Below are 18156 nucleotides of genomic sequence, written 5' to 3'. Positions count from 1 at the left end.
TTGAGACTTAGTACTTACTTATGTCTTGTTCTACAAAACAAATAATTTTAAAATGTAAAAATAGATATTCTCAAAACAACAAAAAGTCAGTTCAATATTTATATTTAATAATAATATAGAATATGGTTCTAATTTTATGACTAAAACCAAAGTTAGGCTATGTTGTTGAATAAAATGTGAAAGTAGGCTATCTTTAGTTGGACATGTTTTTACTCTAAGTAAAATAGAGTACAATATTATTATTATGTATTATCTGCTATCAAAATGAACTGCACAATCTTGTGATGTGCAAGGGATTTACAATGTATTATTGTGGTCAAGGCCAGATGTCCTAGAATCTATATTTAACAAAGCGGTATCTGTGAAAACGAGAGCGAGAGAAATTCAAGCGTCAAGTGTGAGGAGGATAATCTTTAAAATCCTTCTGGCTTTCGAGCAGAGCCCACTTTCGCAGGAGGACAATGATAGCATGAAAGAGACGTGCGGTATGCAGTTACTGGTGTCATTGTTTCTCCTGCTTGACGCTTGGCTTTTCAGCACTGCCGAGCTGCCAGGGTCTCCTTTTTATAGCACCTTTCACTAATGTGGTGGGAGGTGGGAAGGGGGTGGCCAGGAGCATATTGTATTTCCATTGTGCTTCCTAAATCCAGAGCGGTGGTGACACTGGAATCAGTGGCACAGCAGTCTCTCTTTGACGTTACAGTTTTAAGGGACGAATATTGAAGCGATCCGCTATCACTCACTGTGATACGCAGAGAGGCTCTGCTCATCAGAAGGGCTTATTTGTGCCCATGACTGGGTCAGTGTGACAGTTCTGGCAACTTGCCCTTCACTGGAAATGTGGGCTAATCTGTGGAGATGTACTGCAGGTGACAATAGTGACAGACAGAGTAGAAAAGCTGTTCCCTACACCTGTATCATATGTAACACAAAGAAAAAATGAAAAGTTTAATCCTTAATATTGCATGTAACCCATGTAATGGGATTAGCAAGTCCAGAATCAAGGAATGCACTCAGTAAAATCTGCTTGACACAGACAGTTAATAGAGTGGAATGAAGGATAATGCAGCCTCAGGCCACTGGTGCTCTCCCAAAGAGAGACATGATGGGACTTGATGACTATTAATAGTTCACGGAGAGATAATTCCTGCCTCATTATCTCCACACATCCAAGAAGCGTAGGCTTCGCCCCAGCTCACAGCTTCTTGTTGTGTCATCTGCATTTTTCTTCTAGCAAGGCTGTATTCACAAGCAAAGAGGCCTGACAAAAACAAACAGTCATATTCAGCCTCACAGGGCATCTATCTACCATCTGATACTGTAAATGGCACTGCAAGTGTTGTGATACACCTGAATTATTAACGTACATTTAGATATTTATTTCTCATTGATAATCTCTCTTTTCTTTTTTAAATAGACAACAGTAGTTAGGCACTTACAAGGAAAGCAGGGTCCAGTTTTTGGAGGATTTAAAAACAAAAATGCTATTCTTATAATTTTATAAAGGAATTTACATTCATGTTTATGGACTTTTTAGGGTCCAAGTCAATGGATTGGTTCTCCATAAGGGTTTTGCTGTAAAAAATGTATTAAATAAAATAAGAAATTCACATTTTTGTGGTGATTAACATGACACCACAAATAGAGCATTTTCATAGTGGTGCCATATAGAAGAACCATTTTTGGTTTGAACACTTAGAACCACCATTAGTGAAGAACATAAACAATTTTTAAAAAGTTTTTCCACTATACAGAACCTTTTGTGAAAGGTTTCGTGGATGTTAAAGGGTTTAAGGCTATTTCATGCATTCTGACTTATTTACACTGTTAAAGAGTTGGATTCTCATAAATATGGCCAAAAAAACAACAACAACAAAAATACAAGTTGGACATATGACTGTACCAAATACACTCCTTCAGGATTCTAAAAAGTTTCATTTTTTCCCAAGTATGGCACTGAATGACATCATAAAGGGCGGAATTGCTTCTATGGGCACTTCTCGCAGATGAGCGCATCCATCAACGAGGGTTACAGTTATCGGCAGCATTTTTCCAGACAACAAAATCAAAAGATGTGTTTTTGGTTGTGTAGAAAAGATAACCATACAGCTTCCCAAATAACCCAGCGTTAAGGAAACAGTGGATGCTGTTTGTTTTTCTGTAGCAGCAACATAGGTGTGCTTGTTTGTTCCCGGTCACAAGTTGGCACGTAAGTGCATGTAATTAAAACAACACGGACATATAGTGAATTTATGTATTTTGTGTGTATGTGTACGCGTGACTCTTTAGCTCCTCTACACATCTGCACAAGCTCAGAAAGAATTTGTAAAGTGTACCAGTCTTTTATAAATCTAATAAAAATAAAGTCTCTTCAGAGATATGAAGGATGCATTACTCTACACTGTAAAAAAATAAGGTATCCAACTGAAAACTTTCTAGTGACTGATCACAACTACATTTTTTTTTTTTTTTTTGGCCAAATTGAATTTCTGTGAATTAAATTGCATCCATTCACATAAATTCAGTTTGGCCAACTGAAAATTTTTGTATGTATTTTCATGAGTGGAGGATTTAAATTATTATTATTTTTTTAAATACAGTAACATCGTCATTGGGGCGATACCTTCCAAAGGCACATACCTTATCAACACCCACAGCATAGTATTGCGAGAACTGCCTCAATAATAAGCTGGTGTACTCATTAAGGTACAATTTTAGTCTAGGAAGCCACAAAACCTAGACAGTAAGTTACTTATTACATTCTCACTTCAGTGTGCAGGTCAGCAGTGCTGTGGAGGGGAGGAAAACAAATCTATTACATTACTTTAAAAATAAAATTTAAAAAAATGCCAATTTTTTGCAGCTGCAACATGATTTAAACTCACCTGTCCAAGTCTGTACAGGTGCAATCATGAGGTGTTGTTTGAGAGATGGAAGCAAGTGTGAAACGATGCTGACATGATGACTGACCTAAGTGCAGCACTAAAAGCTCACAGCATTTCTCCTGAAAACCTCATATCATCAGTGCAGGAGCACCGAAATCTGTGACTCATTGTGTGAACTGAAATTTAATCATGAGGATTGTGTTGGCGCCTTTGCCAATGTGAGAAAGCACCCAGTCGAGCCACCCAATGATCAACACCAGACACAGAGCTTCAGTCTCTCTGTTTATTCAATAAAACTCTTTTGTCCATTAACATAGATGCCAACAGCTTACAAGAAACAGAGTAACAGAGTCTAAGTGGGTCTGTTAAGGGCACGATTCACCCTTTAACCCCATCTCAGCCTGCAGGACTCCTGTCCTTGAACTTTGTTCAGATGGACTGCTACAAACCACACTAACCCTAAGGCAGGAATAAGACAGTGAGTTAACACACATGTAGAACATCACAGTCAGGATTGATATGGGCTCTACTGCATCAGTGCTGCTCAATACTGTTCATCTGTCTCAGCTAAGAATAGAGCTACACTGAGATAAGCCATACAGTCTCTAAGAGACCAGTAAGACGAGCACAGAGAGAGAGAGAGAGAGAGAGAGAGAGAGAGAGAGAGAGAGAGAGAGAGAGAGAGAGAGAGAGAGAGAGAGAGAGAGAGAGAGAGAGAGAGAGAGAGAGAGAGAGAGAGTTTAGCTCTCACTGTCAGATGGAGATCATATTTGAGTCACGGATTCTGGTTCACTGTCTTTAAAAATTTCAAGAGGCAAGGGTTGGGTAAAATTCAGAACTGAAGAATCAACTTCCTTTCAATTCATGAGTTGGAATTTGAATAGAAATGCCAACGTCCCACATGCGTTTTTCATTGGAATGACAGGAAGAGCAAATTAATGAATTGTAATTCAAAGAAATGCATCCTGGGAAAAAGAAGTGTTCATCCAAACAGGTCCATCCTTCTTTCCCTCCTAGATGGATCGAAGTATCTATCCATCCATCCATCCATCCATCCATCCATCCATCCATCCATCCATCCATCTATCTATCTATCTATCTATCTATCTATCTATCTATCTATCTATCTATCTATCTATCTATCTATCTATCTATCTATCTATCTATCTATCTATCTATCTATCTATCTATCTATCTATCTATCTATCTATCTATCGATTCTGTTTGCATCCTCATTTCAGATTCAGGAATTAAATTAGAATTTAAAAGGCATTCTCAATTCAATTCTGAATAAAGCACAACCCTGCAAGAGGCAACACGGTTTTGACAGATAAAATCGGATTATTGTTATGAGAAAAGAGACAGTGATGGGCAGATTGAGCAACCGCAGTTTTAGGACAGCTAAAAAATAATAGATAAAAGTCATTCAGTCCACAAATGAAGACAGAGATCATGGAGCTCCTTTGTGATGTGCAGGACATCGCTCTATCTCTGAGAGCTGAGGCAAGTGGCCCGGTGTGATGACACTAACAAAAATGAGTTATTGCAACACAGCAAAACAGATGTTGACCTCAGTTTTTTCCAGCTTCATTTGGTTGGACTTGTATTGCAAAATTCTTTGCTCCAGGCAAAACGCTATTTTGTATTGGTAAGTTAAGGCTATCAGTTATTCAAAGGAATGACACAGAAGGGGACATTGGTACGATTTAGAAATGACATTTCTCAAAGGTGACATTCCTCAGTTGCCCATTGATCAGCATATATTAGCGCCAAACCTCCATCTACAAAATACTAAACAGAACAAAGAACAGCCACAGAGGTACTTGTACAATGAACATGCTACTAACAGATCGAGGAAAAGTACAGTTGAAAGATACAAGGGGCTTGGATAGGGTCCAAAATATAATCATGTGGAACTAATAAGGTAGCAACAATCAGCGTGGTCTCTCTTCAAGCAGACGTCTTTGTCTTCTTTGTTTCAGCAGGCATGCGGTGGTTAAACTTTAGAGAAAATATAAACAAGATCTATATATACATGACTGTTTAAAATCATTCTAAACTGTAAAATGAAAAGTAGTTGTAAACATGCACTCGTAACCAAACCGCCGTTCTTAAACACCAGACTGTCACACAGGATAAACCATCTGTCCAATGACCACAGAAACAATGAGGCTCTATTAGCTAAATCCACCATTAACTTCTATGATAAAGCCATCGACTGGAGGTGGACTACAGTTCTGTGGTCATATGGAGAGATTAGCATTTTTAGGACACTGGCGTAGCTTCTGCGGTTCAGTGTTCTTTAAAGGGAACATTAACCTGCTAACCCTGGCAAGAGCTCAGTTTTGAAAGCCCACACCTGAACATTAAGTCAATTTGACCCCAGTTCTGTATTGGTGAAATATAAGTATATAATAGTTCCAACACAGACCTCTGCACCCTACGGCACACTGCGAAAGCATCTGATGATCACTGCATGTGGATCTATATCAGGTCTATCTGCCTGATGGCTACAGTCAATCATGTGACCCATTAGGTATCACTGCTAATCTCTGATACTATATTAAGTTATAACTTTAAACACATTCATATATATATGCACACAAGGCTCTTGGATTATACAAATACTGATACATAGTGGGCGTCTTTAGGTTAAATACTCTTTACGGGCCTTCTCAGAAGGGCTAAAAGATGAAAAAGCTCACTGTTGTTGACGGTAACTGTAAGTAACTTCCGTTTTTTGCATTCATCTGGAATGCTATCCAACCCCGCTTAACTGTCGACCTGAAATTGTGAGCTGATGTTTTCATGCTGCAATTAGGAATAGTGTTTCACTCCCTGAAATAGGAAGTTAAATTTAGGCTCTGTCCATGCAGCAGTAAATCAAACCCCACTGCAGTAGCTTGTTGTGACAGATGAGGACCAGAGGATTCAGTGTTAATACCAGCGCTCGATCGATTTCAGTCTCTGAATGGAGATGCTTTGAGCCACAGTGGAGAGACTTTCTCAGAAATACATAGAACTTTTTCCTTAAATTCTTTTTTTTGTAACACCTTATAATATGATTAAAATTGTTAACATTAGTTAATGCATTTGCTATCATGAACAGTTAATACTAGTTTTACAGAATTTTATAATCTTGATCAATGCTAATTTCTACATATAGTCATTAAACATTTAGGTTGTATAAATGAATATTATTTAATATATTCTATAGGCTACATAAATTAATAATGAACAACAGTATACATTTGGGTTAAACTAGAATAATAAATGCTGTAAATACACCATCATTGTTAGTTCTTAACATCTGATGCATTAACTAATGTTAATGAATTAACCTTAGTCATAAAGCATTGCCATTATTTTCTTATTGTTCCATTTGTAAGTAATTTAATTAAAATCACACCTGGCTGATAAAGCCTGCATAAAACAGCCTAAACTGGTTTGCTGGTCTTAGCTGGATAAATGCTTGCTCACACCAAGACGAATGTTTGGTGCAAAAATTTAGACTGGTTAAACCCAGCCTGATTTGATTTTGTCCTGCAGCTCAGTCTGAAAACCTGTACATTCATTTCCTGCTTCTGTTACACTTTTGCAGGAACCAATCACAGACTGGCTTATCCACCTGGCACGCTATTGGTGGGTTTAACACAATGACGGATAGAGGGTCGATGCCTTTTAACCATGGCTCTTGTGCTCTGATTGGTTGAAGGACTATCCAATTGCGTACGGGTTCATTTGAATAATGCTCGTTTATCACACCTCTTGTGCAGAGAAAATACAGAGCAGACTCCCCAGACCAATGTTACACTTTAAATTGAGCTTGGTCTGGTGATAGCTAGACAAGCAAAAATTCAGTGCACTTAGTTAACTTGACTGTTAATGCATGTGTTTAGACTGACACAAACAATCGCTTGCCATTAATACAAGATTTTTATTTTTTGGTGGTGTTCAAATCTCTTTTTCATTGAACTACGACAAAACTAACTAGGATTTGTGCTTTTGGTCACATGTGCAGAGCCACTGCTATTACATTCTACTGACTTTCGGCTTTTCTGTAAATGCCACCTACTGTCAGAGAGTGAAATTACATTTTCATTCTGCTGGTCATGTCTGAAACATGCAAATCTTACCAAATTTTCATGTCAAATATTTGTAGGCTGGTTATGCGGAGTTCACACTGCACGCTTTTCGCTAACAGGTTGCTGACAAATGCCCGCAATAATAGGCAAATCAGTGCTTGTTCACGCGAGTGACAATCACACAGTGTGAATTATCAAAGACGCAATCTTAAAGAATCAGTGACGAGTCGCCTACACCTGTGAGATATTTGGCATAATATCTGGACCTGTCTATGGTTTCAAAATCCTGCTGAGAGAAATGTGTGACTGAAAAATATAACTGCGATGACCGACAGCCAATGAGAGAGCAAGACACAGGGCAGCAGGAGTTATAGACCAGAATATATACAGAATAGCAACAGCAGCACATTGCAAAAATAATTTATTATTAATTATATTTACATGCAATTATTAACTCTCTTTGTCGAACAAAATCCTTGCTCCCCACGTCTCCCCAACCTTTTTCTCATTTTCACTGCAAATCAGCGCACAGACAATTTGGATCGCAAGCTTTCTGCAGGCTATAATTTTTAATAACAACTCCAGTCTCGCACGAGAACTCCGGTCTGACCCACGCGTGATCTTATGTTGTTTCCTTGTCACATCTCGTGTGTGTTTGGTTGTGGTACATAGTTTGCGGACCGGACAGTTTTCTACGATTCTTCCTATTGTAATGTCATGCAGTGTGAAAGACCGTCGCTGATTCTATGGTGCAGTGTGAACACAGCAGTAAGAGAATGCTACCCCAGATAGTCATGCAGTGTGAAAAGAAGTGTAATCTGACGAGTTTAAAAATCGGGCAGTGTAACTCGGCATTAAAGGGATACTCCATGGTTTTTTCATATTAAACTGTTATTCCCTTAACTAAGACGAGTGGATAAATACCTCTATCGTCTACTTCGACTCTGCGCTCTAAAAAGTCACGCCTGAAAAATCCTCCCTCAAATCTCCCCCTCTATGTCATTTCCGTCAATTGGGGGAGATGATTTTTCAGGCGTGACTTTTTACTGCATTGAAGTACTCTCAAAAGTGCTATTCCTCCATACATTATAGTTATCCATTTTAACCCGCTTAGATAAGTGCCACGTTTTATTTTATTTTACCATACTTGGTCGTTCAACTATTCGTTTAACTGTATTTAAATAGGGAAACGTGGAGATGTTTGGTCGCTTCTAACTTGATCTCTGTTTGGTACCATAGTGAATGAACTGGGCTTAGTGGGCTAAGCTAAATGCTATCAGATCGTCAACGCGCGTCAGAGCGATTAAGTGCACGCACTGAGACGAGAGAGGTATGTATCAACTTGTATTAGTTAAGGGAATAACAGAGTTTAATATGAAAAAACGGTGGAATATCCCTTTACGGACTAACCTGTTAATTCCAGCCTGACCATCACGAAAAAGAGCCCAAAACCCCTCTAACCAGCCAACGGACAGGCAAACCAGCATAGGCTGGTGTAAGATTATTTTTTAATTTTTTTATCAGCAGGGTATTTCAGTAAAAATCAAATGGAATCTTCTCCTAAACTTAATGGCACAATACTTTTGATTTGGCTTAAAATATAATAAAATAATTGCACAAATGTCCACATTGCTAATAAACGATAATTGTTAAAACTGTTTTGGTACACTTGTTCTCTTTTCTAAGAGTTCTCTAACCTTTAATTGTACTTTTTTTTTTTAAAGACTAACGGTCCATTTTCCATACTGAGCACTAGCACTGTTTTTTTAGAGGGGAGTATAGGAGTACATTAACATCCAGCTAACTGTAACGACTTGCACTGGTCAGTTTTGCGGCCGGAGGGCAAACACCAAAAATGCCCAGGGCAAACTACGGAAGGAAATGACTCTACAGAATCTTTTTCAGGCCAGTCTAACCTATCCCTATCAGCAGACCCCCCTAAACATCTTCATAATGGATGAGTTTACTGTTTCATCTCTTTAGTGGTGGCATGTTGTAGGACCTTAGAGAGGCACTGAAATGAGTGCTTTGCATGCACGGATGTATAATTCAGTAAGCTCCTTTAGGAGGAAAGTTTGTTCCCTGGTCCTGCTAGGCTAAACCAGGGCCCAGTGACGTCCATATGTGCACCACCGAAGTGTTATCATGCCAGGGTGTCTCCTTCTCTTTTCACTTGAACACACTTCATGTTCATTTACTGGGCGAGTCTCTTGCTCTTCTGGTCCTGCTGCTCTCAATTTTCAGTATCTTCTGATGAGCCATCTCAAGAAGAGGGAAAGGGAACACAGTGTGATCCCAAGGCAGTGGCCTACTGGTAGGGGGTTGGGGGGTTGGGAGGTTTTGGTTGGAATTGAGCTTAGAGGTCACGAGCCTGTGACAAGACGTTCTAAATGATAAGACACAGGAAGTGGTCATGACACTCGGAGTGCGTCCGTTCAACGGTTTCAGCCAGGCTGTGTTGAGAGATGGAGTCCATTAGAGGCCCATTACAGTGTTGTATTTGTATTGATTTATTCCACTAAGTGTTTGAAAAGTCTCTTCTCTTTGGGTCTCACTAGCCAAAGACAAAGAAGAGGCTGAGTAAGGTGGAGATGCTTGAGTGTGTTTGTATGATTGTTGAAGAGTGGCTGATATTTGGAGTCCCACATTTAGTCCCGACTTCTGTTGCGCTTCTTGAAGAAGAAGAAGGGAGTTTTCTGTGGCGGTCCCAGCAGCATGGGCACCTGGTTCTTATTCGTGATCCGTATCTGCAGGAAAGAAGAAAGATTACTCTCTGAAGACAACCAAATCTGAACAGTTGGCTAAATCCTTCTGGTTGTTAATTACTCACTGTTTTAAGCAGTTGTCTCGCTCGCATTCAGCAAATGAGCTGACAGAAATCACACGTCCAAATTAACAGGCACAAATTTGAGAATGTGAGAGCTGACCTTGAAACTGAAATAACATCCCATATTCCCCTCTGCACAGTTGGGCAAATTAGAGAGGACTAAAAGCACAGCGGCACACTTTTTATAGCGCTTGCGCTGACAGAGATGTATATATAGCGGAGGACATTGTGTTGGCGCTATGTGCAGATGGAAAGCTACATGTTTATTCCCCTCTCTTAATGACATAATCAGTCAATGCAGGGTGTGACATGACAGTGTTTTAATTAACAGTTTGCTCGTTGGGACGGCTGAATGTACAAAGCTGCAACAGATCGGAGGAGGAAATTTTCTGAGATGGAGAAAAGGTTTTGCTCTGAATTTACACCTAGTAGTGAACTCCATTTGAAGTCATATTTCAGGTCGTTTAGTTGATCTGAAACCTAACGTCTGCAACCTATCCCTATTGAAAAGCTGGTCTGGAATACATTCAGCTTTAACGGCAGGGTAAACTCAGGTTTGTGTGATTGCTAATGAATAGTTTGCAAATTTCAAACACAGAACAAATCTGGCATCTTGTCCTTCCCAGTGCTTAAGCACAATGATAAATGAGACATGCGGTGTGGAATCATACTTGGATTCAGACCAAACAATTGAGTTGAGGGTGAAATCAGTCTTAAAGAGCATTCGCATTAGCAAAATTTTAGCAACACTTCGTAGGAAAAAAACTCTTTTGTATATCGCCAATAGTGTAGTAAGATGAACAACGTATGAAGCACAGCTCACAGAGAAGTCACTTTCAAACAAAGTAGATTTGTGTTGGTCAATGTGGAGAATCGGCGTGGCGTGGGGAAATCTTTTGCCCCGACTGTGTGGACTCCTATCGAAATGACTGGATTTTGCCCAGAGAAATTCATGATGTAGTGTCATAATGTGCTCTTTGGTCTTGCTTTGTCACAGCGTTAGAAAAAATGTCTGGTATGGGTCGCGAAAGAGTGTGTTTCAGATACTCAAATAAAACTGTAAATGAATGCAAAATCAACTGAGCTGACCGTGCATGGAGGCTGCATCCACGGTTCTCCATCGATCTGCATTGGCAACAGCCGGGATGTCCTGTGAAAAGAGAGACAAGAACAGAGAAAGAAAGACAGAGCTGTTACGGGTCAGGTCACTGACCAGGCAGACCGCGGGCACGAGGCTCCTATACAACCCTTTTCCTGGACTGCTCTGAACACTGTGTTCTTTGTTCCCACAGCGCCATTCCCAGCCAGGCCCCTTACTCTCTAAACTAACACACTCACACAGTTCAGCACCTCCATCTCCATATACACACAGTTACAAAAAGTTAGTTTAGTCTTTTCAGCAGGGCCACTACGAGTTAAAGCAACACCGCATGGGAGAATGACAATGATGAATGCCCTATTAATGCAGATTACGGAAAGTATTAGGTCGTAGGCATCCCATCCTGTGTACAGGTGAGGAAACAGCAGTGAAAATTGTGAATAACCACCTTGCTTCAATTCAGCACTAACTGTTAAGGTCATTATGAGTGTTTAATGGAGTGTAGCAAGCCGGGGCAACACAAACTTGTGAACTAGCGCCTCAGACGTGATGAGGCTCCACTGGCTCATTAGCATACATCAGGACTGAGCAGTGTGTGTGTGTGTGTTTAGACATGCTACAAACATCATTATTCATCAAGTTCGAGCGGTCCAGAATGTTAGAGCTGTTGGCAAAGCGAGTGACAGTGGGTCAAAGGTCTGATTTACTAGCCGCATTGGCCAAGATAGGACTGAGGGGGAGGGGGAAGAGAGACATTAGTCAGAGTGTTTGTCTATGAGCTGGACAAATACTGAACTCTTAGTCAATGTGTATGTGGATGGGCATGAACTACTGACCTGATAGTGACACTGGAACACTGTGCAAGGCGCCGCCCAGCGCTCTTGAGACCCGTGTATATCTGACCCATCTCGATGGCTCCCTCCAAACCAACCACCTCCAGAAGCTGATCACTCAGATCTGTTTAGCCGGAGAGGAACAGACAGATAGATTCTTAGTCGTTTCATTTAAGTATCAACGTTCTCTGAGATGTTTTCTCAGATGAATGTCTCCTGACATTCATTAGGAGAACTAAAGGGAGATTTGGATTGATTTATTATTAGTTAATGTGGATGGCATAGCTCAGATAATATGGTCTTGTAAGAATTTGAAGAGTTCATAATGAAACCTTTTGATTGCAGCACCGTTTGTGACATCATTATTTCACCCAAAAATGACAATTCTGTCATCATTTACTTATCCTTAATGTCATTCTAAACCTGCTATGAACACAGATCAATGCACATACATAGAGCACAACAAATACGGTTACAAAAACAACACTCAGACGTACATGCTTGACACAGGAACAAACCACATTGCTTCTTGCAGGTCAAGCACATTTGAGCTTCTGTTTAGAGATTTGATGTACACATTCTGAGAACAATACGAGAACCAAAAGATTTAGGGAAAAACATTCATTAGAAGCACTCTCTCATTGCTGTCAATTAAGTGAATACTAGAGATAACATGTATTTTTTTATGGGAAGAACAGGAGTGTCGTACAGAAATATCTAAATAGCATCTCAAAATCCACATCAATAGCAAACCCTAGTCTACACAAATGGATAGTAAAATTGCATTTAGGTGGTAGTATGAGAAATGAGCATAGAAAATGAGAATAGAACTATAACGAAAAAGACATTGAGGTCAGTGGTTAAGCCTACTAGAAGTTTAGGCTTTAGTAAAGGCTTGTGAAACACTGTTATCCCTTTATACTCACTCATTAACTTTCTCTCTCTCACACTAGGGTCATGGCAGCAAGTGTCCCATGTGCGGACACACGGACACACGGACACACGGACACACACACACACGGACACACACACACACACACACACACACACACACACACACACACACACACACACACACACACACACACACACACACACACACACACACACACACACACACACACACACACACGTTGGTCTATGTGGTTTACAGGGACTCTCCATAGGCGTAATGGTTTTTATACTGTACAAACCATACTTTCTATCCCCTTACACTGCCCCTGTCCCTAAACCTACCCATCACAGGAAACATTCTGCATTTTTACTTTCTCAAAAAAACATCATTTAGTATGTTTTTAAGGCCATTTGAATTATGAGGACATTTGATATGTCCTCATAAACCACATTTATAGGGTAATACCAGTGTAATAACCATGTAGTTATACAAATTTGTGTCCTCATAAACCACATAAACAGGCTCACACACACACACACACACACACACACACACACACACACACACACACACACACACACACACACACACACACACACACACACACACACACACACACACACACACACACACACACAGCAATTTTTTGTGTTTCAAATTAAACTTATTTAATTGCCAAGGCAATTCAAATTTAATTTCACCTTTATTTCAAATAGTCTTTCCCTTAAGATGGTGTTTCTTGATGAACATGAAAATAATGTTTATTTCATTAATATAAAAAAAGTTCTTGCTAGAACATATGGGTTCCATTGTAACAAGTGTGGAAATCTGGGAAACCCCAAATTGCGCCAAAAGAAATGGACAAAAAACCACAAAACTTCAATTCTGACAAGTTCTGAGAACCAGGTCCTATGTTCATTTGTAAAAGACTGAGAAATCATTCTCAAGAAAATGAGGTACACTATGCTACTATCCTGCAGTCCAAAAGGCCATTTACTATAAATCCCTCTTCTCCTTTACACTCCATCCCTTCCAAAAGCTGACGCACATTCCTGGCTAATCAGTGAAAGCTCTAGCTAGCTGTTCAGTGGATCGGTGCATAACATCCACACAACCCAGAATTCATCACAAGTTAAAGCCAAATATACACCATACGGAGTGATCAGTCAAAGATATGTTTCAATTTTACTTATTTTGGGTCCGCCTATAAAATTCAAAGCTCACTCAGACTCTCATTAACAAAAAGGTCTCTGATGTGTGACATGTACTTAAAAGCACATCTGCAAACAGCTTATGTTTACTCCCATCAGCTGCCTAGAGTCCAGACAGGCAGTGATGGTGTGTTTAGATGAGGCTGTACGTTGTTTCACACACTGTAAACTCTGTTAATAATTTTACAATGTCACCTGACAGAACACAGGCACACATTTGCAACCCAGCTTATTCTTGTCCTATGAGATAGACTTTTGCAAGGACAGCCAATGCTGACCAGACAGAAATAACTTTCAAAACACGGACAGTGGTTGACTTTTTACAATGAAAGCTCAAAATATTAAGAATACTAATTTTATTAAAATATTTTGTCAACAAGATTCAACAAGATTCAACATCTTAACATTAGTTCATGCATTAATAATAATAATAATAATAATAATAATAATAATAATATATATATATATATATATATATACACACACACACACACACACACACACACACACATATATATGCAAATGATATGTTCAAATTCTAACATAAAAAGTACAGCACGTTAATGTATGATTATACTATCATGTTCATTCATAATACCTTAAATAACTCGAAATGTTGAAATATAAAACTATATGTAGAAATTAATATTAACCTTACAATTTAATGGTAACACTTTGCAATAAGGCTCACAGCTGTATATTTTTTTATTAAAAAAAGATTCATAAATATTGTTGGAAATGTATTGCTTATTGTTAATGTTAGTTAATGCATTAACTAACATTAACTAATGTAAAGTTCTACCAAATTAACATTAAAAGTATTTTTTGGTGTTAGTTCATGAAATTATATGCATTAACTAATGTTAACAAATTGAACAAGTATAAATTCTGTTACAGAAAAAATGTGCTGCCTGTTAACATTAGAATCCCGAATTAAGCCAGACCTTTAAAACATTAGAATACAAATGTCAAGTCTCTTGAAGCCATCAGAGCCATAGTAACTATACATTGAAAAAATCCATCCCAAATACTGTAGGTTACTGATACTGTAGGTTAAGATAATACATTCAGCAGCTGTGAATATTGCATTTACACAGGGAGTAAGTTGGTGAGTCATTGTCAAGTTTAAATATTTCACAGAGCAAATTTCACGGCACATGTCACAAAACTTGTCCTCGGTGAACGTGGCCAACTTCTAAACTGCGCTCAGTACACTCCAGGAACGCCTACTCGCTTAACAAGGACTTCTATGAGAAGCTTCACTACATTTCATTGAGCAGAGGACTCAAGTCAAAATCTGCTAAGGGTATTAAATGTAACAAGTCATGTAAAAATGTATATTGGAAAATGAAACAACATTTGATTAAACTTTGATTATTGTCTTAATCTTTTAAACAACTGTGAAGATAGTATTCAAACTACATTTTATAAAAATCACCTGTCATATATTACATTAACATGAGAGTCAAACTGGACGACTACAGTGATCTCTAGATCACTCGTTTAACAGTTCATCTATTGCACAAATTAGAGGGGAAAAAATATCAGATAAGAATAATAAATCACTGAAAATATTCAAATCAAGAATTTCAGAATCAGAATGTGTAGTTTGCACATAGAAAAAAAATCTTTCAAAACCAACACACATTGAACAATGTGGAACCCGGCCAAATTTTTCAGCTGGATTGGCGTTTATTGTCTATTGTCTAGCATGCAGCAAGTGTGCATGAAGTATTTCAATCAGTTCCCTGATCATTCCGACTCAATTCCAGCAAGTGTAGAACTAATTTATACTCACGTGCGTTATGTATTAAGCACGTTATCCTTTTTGACAGACAGCACGTTAAAGTCATGTTTTCCCTCTTCTCTGAGAGCAATGAAGGATTATACACATCCGGTGTTTCGTTTTCCAGGAAATGCATGTACTCCCTGGACCTCTGCTTCTTGTAAATACTACAGCGTACCGTGCACATTATTTTTTGACAGACATGAATGTCGTGATATTCAAATGATGTGGATTTGAAAACAGATGGACTGTAAGGTAATAATTATTTATTTCTTAGCCGGCCAGTATGCATTGAAGTGATTGATGCCATGAGTGTGTGTCAATGTGTTTAGTTCTAATATTCCAAACGACAATCAGCCTAAGTTTGGATGGACGTTTTAAGGTGCGCAAAGGGTGAACTATAGCCGTGTTTCCACCGCAGGAACTTTCCCTAGGAACTAGGGGCTGTGGGATGGTAGTCTTTGTGTTTTGACCACAGGAACCAGGGTTTAAATGAAGTTCCGGGTAAAATATTTCCCTCTCTGAAAGTCCCTGCTCACGAGGTAGTACTTTTTTTTAATTACAGGAATGGAAAATTTAGGTGAAAACGGGGCTTGCATTTGACTTTTGAGCAATTATAAAACTTCACCCTAAAAAATAAAGGTGCCAGGAAGAACCAAAAATTGGTTTTCACAGTGATGCCACTGAAGAATCATTTTTGGTCCCCCAAAGAACCGTTTTGTGAAAAGTTCTTTAAAGAACCATTTTTTTGTCAACCATTTTATAGTTTAAAGAACCTTTTTGGACTACAAAGAACATTTTGTGCAATGGAAAGGTTCTTTGGCTATTAAAGGTTTTTCATGGAACCACCACCCCGCCAAAGAGCCATTTAAGAATCTTTATCGTTTAGTGTGTTTCGGAAACAGAAGGAAGATTATTTCATGGCTGACATGTTTGGCTTGGCAAAAATGTTACATATATGTTAAAAATGTTACATACATGTTACATAAAATCTGACAATAAACCAGTCATTTTTTTTCACCAGGAAAGGAGTGGTTTTGATGCACAAAGTTGTTTTATTGTCTCTTATAACAATAATCTCTTATTTTAACCAATGCAAATCAGATACTGTTGTAATAAATAATAGTAAAACACTACTTTTTTAAATGATTACCCCCATTAAATTATATATCCCATCATTGCCCCTTCACAGTATTTAGACTCATATAAAAATTCTTAAAATTGTATTATTATAAGAGTCTCTAAATGGCTTTTGTTTCCCAAGGCTCTGAATACTGCCGTGATATAGTTTTCAGCATGTGGTATGACCTGTGAATCTCTTTTGTTGAGTCATGACCTGGCTGAAGATAAAAAGCTGCCTGCCAGTGTTTATAAAGTGTTTATTGATTGATGAGAAGTGGAGCGCTCTAAACCTGCCTGACTGTGCAGCTTTGCTGGGGGATATTGTGACTCTCCTCCTCTGAAAGGTCAGGTAGGAGAGGTTTGCTGAGAGGTGAACAAACCGTTTTCTTCGCATGGAGGGCTATGAAGTGCCCCAACAGAGAAATCTGTGCCTGCTATACTTTAGCCACCTCCACGATGCCACTATTTGAAAAACATGTTAAAGATCTTGATGCTATACATCTCAGAACTTTTCCCAGAAAGAATAATAGGATTGAGAGCTATAAGCGGGAGGCAAAGAGGGTGGACTAGGACTTCAGCACTCATATATGAAGACAAATATGAAGTGACGAACACCCAAAACTGCAACAATATTCAGTCTCGCACTCATCTTTATGGACTTTGCATCTGCAAAACTCGGGAGCAAGCTATTTCTGCAAAATTCAAATAGTCGACATTGACTAAAATCTATGTATTCCTTGTCTCTGATGAATTTATTAAACATTTTGGATAATTGAAATATGCTAACTAGGGATACAGTGATATGAAAATATTGATAATCTGCCTGATACGATAAGCTGATTTAAATATATCTTATTTTAAGACTATAGATGATTGGCCAGTATTAAAAATCTGTTCTATTTTGTCTAATAATAATAATAAAAACAAAAAAACAACAACAGTAAAAAATTAATTCAGTTGTTTTAAATGCAACACATTAATTTAGGCATCACATTACAATGTACAGTATGAGCAATTGATGTTCATGTTTCTAAAGATGAACTTTATGTGAGCATTACATTAATCTAAATGTAAAAATAAGGAAAATGAGCATGTTTGAGCAAATAAGCATGAACAATTAAATATCAAATCTTGGATACTTTATGTTATCAGTATAGAGGGACAGCAAATGCCTAGGAATGTCCCAAGAAATGTTGCAAGCCAGATTCAAAATCAATCTGCTGTATTAGCGTCATGACGATAACGATTCAAAGCGTGTGCATTAACGGCTGGGATTTTTTCTACTTTTTTGCAAACACAATATAGTCAGCCAGTTATTATGAAAATTCTGTAAATCACAAAACAAGTAATAATATATTCACATATGCCATATGCTATATCCAACTGTGTATTTACTGTCAGCCTTTTGTTTTG

The 18156-nt window shown here is 38.4% G+C and overlaps 1 protein-coding gene across 3 annotated transcripts in view; it reads right to left on the bottom strand.

Moving 5' to 3' along the window:
* Positions 1-9301: 9301 nt before the first annotated feature.
* Positions 9302-18156, bottom strand: part of LOC137075321 (diacylglycerol kinase beta-like) — a 154076-nt gene continuing 145221 nt past the window's right edge. For all 3 annotated transcript variants that reach the window (XM_067443716.1, XM_067443715.1, XM_067443717.1), the window contains 3 exons: positions 11733-11853; positions 10887-10947; positions 9302-9717 (listed from right to left, as the gene is read on the bottom strand). In XM_067443716.1, coding sequence (XP_067299817.1) covers positions 9619-9717; positions 10887-10947; positions 11733-11853 — 281 coding nt within the window. In that variant the 3' untranslated portion in view covers positions 9302-9618. The remainder of the gene's footprint in view (positions 9718-10886; positions 10948-11732; positions 11854-18156) is intronic.

This window comes from Pseudorasbora parva, chromosome 5 (genome assembly GCF_024679245.1).
Source record: "Pseudorasbora parva isolate DD20220531a chromosome 5, ASM2467924v1, whole genome shotgun sequence".
Classification (NCBI taxonomy): Eukaryota; Metazoa; Chordata; class Actinopteri; order Cypriniformes; family Gobionidae; genus Pseudorasbora; species Pseudorasbora parva.
The sequence above is the reverse complement of the archived record's forward strand: the minus strand, read 5'-3'. Positions and strand labels throughout refer to the sequence as shown.